The 8,750-nt window shown below is 51.3% G+C and overlaps 1 protein-coding gene across 1 annotated transcript in view; it reads right to left on the bottom strand.

The window, feature by feature from the left end:
• Positions 1-2,515: 2,515 nt before the first annotated feature.
• SF3B3 (splicing factor 3b subunit 3) overlaps positions 2,516-8,750 on the bottom strand; it is a 29,226-nt gene continuing 22,991 nt past the window's right edge. Inside the window, exons 21-26 of the mRNA XM_057376408.1 lie at positions 8,196-8,321; positions 6,879-7,091; positions 5,845-5,943; positions 5,278-5,421; positions 4,418-4,522; positions 2,516-3,423 (exon numbers count right to left, since the gene is read on the bottom strand). Coding sequence (XP_057232391.1) covers positions 3,283-3,423; positions 4,418-4,522; positions 5,278-5,421; positions 5,845-5,943; positions 6,879-7,091; positions 8,196-8,321 — 828 coding nt within the window. The 3' untranslated portion in view covers positions 2,516-3,282. The remainder of the gene's footprint in view (positions 3,424-4,417; positions 4,523-5,277; positions 5,422-5,844; positions 5,944-6,878; positions 7,092-8,195; positions 8,322-8,750) is intronic.

Here is an 8,750-nt window from a genome sequence, read left to right as displayed (position 1 = left end):
TGTCCCCAGGGTGCCCGGCTCAGCCAGCCGGCTGTCCCCAGGGTACTTGGCTGACCCTCCCCACTCCTCAGAGCGCTTTGCTGTTTCAGGCAGGTGTCCCCGGCGGTGCTCAGCGAGCCCAGGTTGGGTGTCCTGGGATGCTCAGSTCACCTAGCCAGATGACCCCAGTGTGCTCAGCACATCTGAGTGCCCCCAGAGTGCTTGGCTCATCCTCCTGGGTTCCTCTCTGCTCTTTGGGGTGTTTCACTGCCCTAGCAGGGAGCCCCTGGGGTGCTGGTCTAACCACGGTCCATGCCTCCTCCACTCAGCAGGGAGCTGAGCCATCCCTGTCAGGGATGCCACAGCCGGTCAGGTGTYCACGTCGCCCCTGGGATGCCCAGCTGACCACTCTGCACAGCYCTTKTCTCCCCGGGGKGYTCTCCTCTAGCAGCACTGGCACCCSCAGTGCGCTGGGCTCTCCTGGCCYTGTGTCCCAGGGCACTGACGGGGCTGAGCACCCACGGTGCACATTTTGGGGCACTCAAAGTGAGAGTCAGCCCAGTGCCTTCTCAGCATGTGCCCGGAGGAGGGCTGAGCTGCAGCACTGATCTTAGAGGGGTTGAGGTATTCTTGGCTGGCTCCAGGCCAGCAGGACTCTGCTCCCTCTGGCCCAAGCCCGCGTCATCCTCTCRGGATGCTTCAAGGCTGAGCTCCTACCAGGAGCATGGGACAAGTGACATGGGACGTTGTCCTCCCCCACACCACTCTGAAGAGCCCCTTGGAAGAGCCACTGTGTCTGTGCTCAGGGCTGCTGAGCATCCAAAGGGTCAGCAAAAGACATCGGCTATCAAAGAGTGGGTCAGTGCTCCCAGGGAAACGCGTGGGAAGGAATGCGCTTCTGCCTGTGAGAGCGCACTGGGATTCCCCTGGCACGGAATCAGGGCCACTGTCGTGCTCCTGCCAAGCTTCCCCCGGTCCTGGCCAGTCTTGGGCAAGGCCCTTGCCTCCCTCCCCGCACTTGGCTGGGGGCAAGATGCTCAGCTCTAAGCAGGGAAAGAGCTGGTCCAGCTCCTCACTCAGGTGTCCGCAGGGATTTTGCTCGCAGCTGCCTGCAGTCGCTGGAGGAAGCCATTTAATAGCATTCCCTGCCCACGTACTCATCAGCCTGGCAGCCGGGATGGGGTGAGGAAGACAAGGGAAAGTGCCGAGCAGCGCAGCTCGGGGCTGGGGGCGGTTTGCCCTCCTTGGCTGCTCCAGGCTGGAAACCAGCGCTGGGACGAGCCCAAGGCAAACAGTTCCCAGTGCACAGTGCCGGGAGCTCTGCTCCCACACGGCAGCGGGACCCGGTCCCCTGTGGCTGCAGGGAGGAATCCTCACTGAGAAAAAAAAAAAAATCTTCCTTGTCTCAGTAAAGAGGAGCTGAGGATTGAGCCAGCTCCCCACAACCGAGCAGGGTTCTTATGAGGAGTGAGTGGGTCCTTTCTAGGCTTTGCCCTGGCTGTGCCCGGTGAATAACCTGTCTCCAGTCCAARAAAGTAAGACCTCGTGCTTGGAACCAGTTTGGGAACATCCCAATACAATCCCTTCCCCTGCTTTCACTTTCAGGACACCAGCATAACAAATACCAAGCAGCACTGGAGCTCTGCTGGAAGTGCCCTTTGATCCAGAGCATCACTCCCTCTAGGAGGACAATGGATAGAAAGCACAGGGTGAGCACCCTGAGTCCACAGTAAGTGAGAAGCTGGGCCCCACAAAGCTCAGCTCCCCTTTGCCCCTCCCTTGACACAGCTGCCCCCAGTCAGRCCAGAGAAGGGAGCACAAAGCCCTTTGCTCCGCTGGCAGAGGATGGGTGGGGCTCCAGGTGCCATGTCAGAGGCAAAGGGTGCAGCTCTGGGTTAAGCCCCTGCCAACACAGGCCTGTGAGGTTGAGACAAGGCAGAACGGGAGAGATGGGAGCAAAGGACAGGGCAGGAGGGTGTGTTTGTCCTCATCTGACACAGAACACACACTGGAGAACGTGGAAGCTGTTCAAAGGGAGCACCAGGCCATGGATCAGCTGCCTCTCCAAGCCCCATGTGGGGAGCAGCATCCTTATCAGGACGCCACAGGCTCTCAGGTCCCAGGGAGGGGATGCAGCAGAGCAGGGAGGAATGCAGCAGAACCAGGAAGCACTTGCTGTGTGGGTGCCCTCCAACCGGGAGCCTCTGCTGCCAGCTACCGAGCCCCTGGGAYGGGCACCATTCCCCAGCCCTCCTGGCAGTCAGCTGCTCCTCCCAAAGCTGCAGCTGCTACACTGGGCAACACAGGAATGAAGTGCAACCACGCTCTGCAATGGCTGGAGAAATGATTTCCCTCTCTCCATAACCTCCTTCGTGTGTGTCCCAGGGCAGAACAGCACCAGGCAGGGCAGGGGGCAGYGAGGGGCCTGCAGGAGCACAGGGGCTCAGGGTGTGCACATTTCTGTATTCTTCCTCCTCCCCTCCTGCTCTCGCCAGGTCAGCAGCAGCTGCCACGAAGAAGAGCCCCAGCGCCAGGGTAGTGAAAAAACAGGCTTTTATTCTTCATGTGCTGCTCACAGTCACAGCTTGGAGACACTCTCTTGCCAAAGTTATTATGAAACAAATCAAGTCCCAGACTCAGGCCTCGCTCTTCCCCACCCCCAAGAGAGTCAACATTGTACAAAACTCTATTTACAGGGAAAACAGTCAGAAATGGCAAGTCCAAAAAAACCCTTTGCAATTCAGAAGAAAACGTTCAAGACAAGTGTGACAGTTACACCCTCCACGCTGCCAGGCTTCCCATTGGCTGYTCCCCGGACTAGTGGAAGCCCAGAGCAGCTCACCACTGGCTACTAAGAGGAGACTTGTAATCCTGAATCATGCCACAGCTCTTTCTTTTCCTAAAACGCTGGGAAATCACAAACCGCACTTGACCCAACAAAGACTCAGCTGGATCTGCCCTACAGAACTTTCAGCAAGACACCCTGGGACTCCCCCATCTGAAAGGGAGGACAAGAAGATGGAGCTGAGGGTCAGCTGGCATCCTGCCTTGGGCACTTCCCAAGAGAGAACTGCTCTGGCTGGAAGCCGGAATGTCAGGAGCCTTCACATAGGCAGTGGGATGTGTTGGGAAACCTAATAGCTGATACTGTATTTACTGGAGTCACGTTACTTTGAAACATAAACCAAGAGGACCAAACCAATATTTGAAAAGGGAGGAAAAAAGCACACATTCCTCCTCCCAACAGCGCCTGGAAGAGCATCCAGAGGAGCCTGGAGCTGCTCTGCCCCTGCCAGCTGCCGCTCAGAAAGCGTAGCGTGTGCGGATGTCTTCCAGCTTCTTGGACACCTCGGGTGGGGTCCGGTCCAGCTCCTCAGCCACATTCTTCTGTTTGTTAGGCTCCATGGAGTTGAACTGCTCACACAGGTCCCCATCAATCACATTCTGGAGGGGCAAGGAGGAGAGAACTGAATCAACACCACACAGAGGCACTGAACCCTGCYTAAATGGGGGAAAATGGCCACAAACAGTTTGTTCCCAGGAGTTTCTTAATCCTGTCCTGGAAACAAGACCATGCTCGGTGACCTCATCTGCTGAATAGCAGCAGTTAGCATCACATTAATTACTGGCCAGCTTGATTAATGAAAGAGAAGCCCCAAAGGCCTGGGTGCAGCAGTCCTTCCACACAAGGGAAAGGAAGASAGATCCACTTGGGTCTAAGCCCTGCGCTGGCAAGGCTGGGGGAGGCTGTAAGTGATGACAAAGGCACCTTCAGTCAGGTGGGAGCTATCTTTGATGCTGTATATGATGCAAGGCAGGCTCAAATTCCTTGAGAACACCAYCACCCTCAGCATCTGAGAGCCCTGGCTGCTGGGACCGTGTTCTAACTCTCCACACATTATTCTGGTAGTACCTATCCCTGGATCCTTCTGGTCACAGCCTTTAGCMGTTTACAGCTTTTAACAGTTCCTCAAAAGCAGAAATAGGCAGGAACAGCTGTTTCTGAACTCAGATTTCCCTTTCCAATGGTGGTGGAAAAAACATAACCCAGGGCAGCACTCAGTTTGACCCAGCCACACCAACAGCTATGTAATGCTCCTGGTGGAAAACAGAGACGCTGTGGGAAGTRGAGAAGTGCAGCTACAGCACCTCCAGGCTTGGGTCTTAGGACAAACCCTCAGGAGGCTCATTACAGGAGTTAATACATGTCTATTTTGGTTTCCTAAGTACTGTTCTCCTTACAGAGAGCTATTTAAGAGCCAGCTGCCACAGGCACTACACCAGCCATTACTGACAGGGTCCCTTGACTTGAACAGCAACTGTGCCTTGTTCAAGACCGTAACTTTGCCTTGTTTCAGCCAGGCTCAAGGCAGCTCTGTACCCCACAGCAACTCCCTGCACCCCCATGACCAGGTGATCCCACGTGCTCAGGGCCTACCTTCACTGGGAAGTAGTAGGAGCGGAAACTGAGATGGTCTCGTCCACAGAGAGGAGGGTGCTCAGACCGTAAGTGCATTTCCACGTGCTGGAAGAAGTCGTGATCCTGGGGAGATCAAGGATTGGTAAGAGAACAGCTTGGTACACAACAGTGCTGCTAGCARGGTAAGACAACATCCATCAGAAGGTGCTCCTGCACTGCCTGAAACCCTGCCATTACATGGCCATTGGGGTTGGATGAGATGATCTTTAAATGCCCCTTCCAACCCAAACCATTCTGTGATTGTGATTAGCAGGCTCTGCTAGAGCAGCCCTGCACACAGTAACCAAGGTCATGGCTACCCCTCTCACCATTTCCCCCTGGGAAGCACCCAGAGCAGAGCTAAGCAGCCACCCTGGYCAGGATCAGACTCCCAGGAAATGAGGCACACAGTATCTGTGCAGCGTGGAGCTGCAGCTCCAGTGGGGAATGTCTTGGCATCCACTGCTCCAACAGGCCATGGCAAACAGAAAACAGAGCACCATCCTCAGACTTAAACATCACTGCCTCATCAACAGTTTACAGGCTGAAAAAAGCATGCCAAAGAACTCCTCCTCAGACACTGAACCATCTAAGAGCTCCTTGAAAGCACAGACTTAGAAGAGCAGTGCAATAAGGAAAGCTGTCAGCTCTTTATAGAATCAGTGCAGGAGTCAGCAAATTCCTTCTCTTCCCTTCTGCACTGGAGTCACAGGCTCTCCTGTAGCTCAGGTTTTCAGGCACTGTGGAGCGCTTCAGGCGATGCAGCACATTAATACACTGACTGGGGATGAGTGCACAAAAAGCAGCAAGATTGCAGCCCGATGCCTGGGCTTCCTTACCTCATGGGAAGTAAAGGGGACCAAGATTCCTATCCCCCCTGATAAGGTGGTGTAGACAAGAGATTCAGAGCCTCCTGGAATCAGTGTGGTCTTCTGCAAGGAAAGCACCGTCTCTCCCACGTGGTAATTCATAATCACTTCAGCCTGAAAGGCAAGCACAGAAGCATGTTTTTTCTTTAGCTTATACAAGAGCATCAAAGGGCTTGAGAAAGGAAAGCAGAATAAATTCAGCCAACTGCTAGTTCTGAAATGCCTTTCTAGAGAGGAAGTGCCTTCCACCTGTGACCAGATGGCAAAACTCAGCTGGACAAACGGATGCAAGTAATGAGAGAACGCAGCAAAAGAAAATGAGCTGYTTCCATCAAATACCACCAAACAGGCTTCAGCTGTGATTGCAGAAATTTGGCTTGCAGCAACAGTGAAAACAGATCACCCACAGCACAGCAGATTGTGTAGGAGCAGAATACATGCCAATACATCTTCTGGACAAGAYTTGTCTGCAAGGTTTTCACAGATAGCAGTGCATTCTTTTCCTACAATAACCATGTGCCTCCCATGAAGTATTACCTTCTGCGATGCTCCATTAAGCAGGCCCCTGTCCCAGAGAGCTTTGTTGCCYGTGGGATCCTCATCTACCTCATCATTGGTGTTGGGAGGCAATCTCACCTGTGTTGAAAGAGGAAGAAAGAATCAGCAAGCTGCAGAGAAGCAGCACGTTAACTCTGGAGAATCCTTGTGTTGTCTGAAAGACTGCTTACAGGGACTCTGCAAGAAACAYTTTACACTTTAAGCAAAGTGATTCAGGTGCCTCTCCAAAACAGCCTTTACAGTTACAYGACAACTGTGGTATCAAGAGCAATTGCCCATCACTCAGAAACATAGGCAGAGCCTCACAATCAGCCTCTGTCTGGCRTSGCACTTGCAGAWCACCCTGGGAGGTATGGTCAAACTRATCTGAAGGTRGTTTCCACTAAGGAAACAGTTTGATGGATGTGGGGCAGGAAAACTGAAGAGCACTGATTTGTGTGTGTCAGCCAAATCCTGCAGATGCAGCATCTGACCCTTGCTGAACTCTGCACTCCAAAGCACCCGAGCACGCTTCAGAAAGAGATCAAAGCTCTGCCAAAAAGACCATCTATTCTTTCCTCCTCCCTTGCTGAAATCCAGCCAAGTGGGGAAGTGTTGGCTGACAAAGCCAACTGYGGAGAGGAAGTGACAGAGAAAGCTAAATGCCAGTGATGAGGTTTAGTCAGAAAAAGTAAGAGTGATAACCCTGACTCAAGTCCTCATGGGCCCTTTCGCAGTCACAAGCTCATTTTCTAGGTTTATTCACAGCAAGTTTTGAGGCAATGTAAACAAAAATTACTGGCTACTTCAGAAATATGTTTATGACTTGCTGATGCTTTAGATTACTTGCTTCATTTAACAAACTGATAAACTGCAGCCCACCATGATGACAAATAGTCAACCCATSAAAACAAGTCAATGGTACAGGGCGTTGTCTCCAGCTAAGGACAGATTCTCATTCTTTTAAGATAAATCATGGATGTTTTAACAAAAAACATGTCCAAAAAGTCCCGACTTCAGCGAGGCACACTTACCACACAGATGTTACCAAACTTGTCTGCTCCAGCCACAGTGTCGTAATCCAGGAGCGTTGCTGTAGTGACCCACCGGGGGTAAGTGTCATCAGCGAARATAATGAGCTGGTTCTCATTCCTTTTGTAACGCACCCAGATGAAACTCTCCTGAACATCTGAAACAATCACTCTGTGCCCAATGGTTTGGATCCCACAGATGTAGTTAGCGATGTGCTTTTGAGAGAGAAAGGACAAAACCTCAGTGCTACAAACATGGAAGTAAAACCCATTAATTCTACCCTACTCCAAATAAAACCTTATTTCCCCTGTGAACTACAACTCACTCTCCACTTTCCATAATTTCCTCCAAACTATCCCTCATTTCTGCCACACTACTGTCCCACTCTCAGTACATCATCAGTACAGTGCAACCTAACATGCACCACACATGGCTTTCACACTTCTCTGGATGAACATCGTTCAGAGCACAAGCTCTGCTGGTGAGCTCATGACTGGAGATGCCAGGGCATCCCTACAAGCAGGCACTGCTTCCCTATCTCCTCACTACATGGTCAGGGAAGACCCAAGAAGGAAAGCTTCAATTTTTCATGTGAGTCATGAGTTTAGGGGGTAAAAAATCCTAACAAAACCACACAACACAAAAAAATGTTCCCCTGCAAGTTCCCAGTCTGTTTGTGAGCTTGCTGAAATTCTCTTGTGCAGTAATGAGCTACTGGCACAGGTTCTGCAGCTTGCACGAGAGAGGGAGGAGCAGGCAATTAGAAGTTAGAAAATCATGCTCTGCAATGCCTTTTCCTAAAGTACCAGAGATGCTCAGCAAGAAGGACCATCTACTTCAAGGAGAAAATCCCCTTTTAAACATTCTGGGGATCTGACAAGGCAGTCACATGTACCCTCCAACTTCTGTCCCCCACCTGCTGATCACCCAAACTAATGAAACACTTCCAGCAATTATCTTGTATCTGGGTAAGACCGCTCACATTTGCAGCAGTTGGCCCAAGAAACAGACTGTATAGACCTTGCACACAGCCAGTAACAGCCTGCACTGAGCTGGGACAAAAAGGAACTTGCAACACTACTGTCAGAATGGTGATAGGAAAATGGTGTGTGCATGGGATGCAGAGGGGCAGCACAACAGCCTGGTCTAGGACACCACTACTCTGGATGGATGCACCCACAAGGCAAGCACACAGCTCTGATGACTGAGTAAAAAGACACAATTGGGCTGGAGTAGCAGCTAAACCCCTTGTTTSACTCCTGCTGCAAAATATCACTCATTCCAAACTGACAGCTCTGGTCAGGAACAGAAGGCAGTACCTTATTCTCACATTTCCGAAGCAGTTTCTTCTTGCCCAGGTCATAYACACGCAGGAGCTTTCCAACTCCAATTAAGACTCGGCCTTGGAATGGAGCAATGGCTGCAGGGACCTCCTCCACAGGGGTCTAGAGAGAGAAGCAGAAGATTGTGAAATCCTCATTCCTCATTATCAGAGCTAACCTTACATCAAGCCTCAGAACAGATTCAGATAATGGTATGGTTGAAGTTCACTGGCCTGTACCAAGGTTTTCAATGCAAAAGGCTAATCACAATCTTTTTCTCCASGAGAGGCAACAGGTCAGTCCTTTTCAGGCCTTTTGACAGCAGCAGATATCACACGTGGAGCTAGCAGAGCTCTGGGTACTCACACACAACACACTGCTGAAGCATGTGACTGCTGTTAGAACCCCATACTGGGCCCACAGCAAAAGAGAAAGGTCTGGTTGACTCAATTCTTAGTTTCAGTTTATATCTAACTGAAAAACTTCAGACTTTGCCGAAATCTACAACAGATTGTTTTTAAAACAAAGCATGAATGTAGTTTAGCCATCTGT

The sequence above is a fragment of the Malurus melanocephalus genome, unplaced genomic scaffold, assembly GCF_030028575.1.
Source record: "Malurus melanocephalus ecotype Western Australia unplaced genomic scaffold, MMel_1.1 scaffold_279, whole genome shotgun sequence".
NCBI lineage: Eukaryota > Metazoa > Chordata > Aves > Passeriformes > Maluridae > Malurus > Malurus melanocephalus.
The sequence above is the reverse complement of the archived record's forward strand: the minus strand, read 5'-3'. Positions and strand labels throughout refer to the sequence as shown.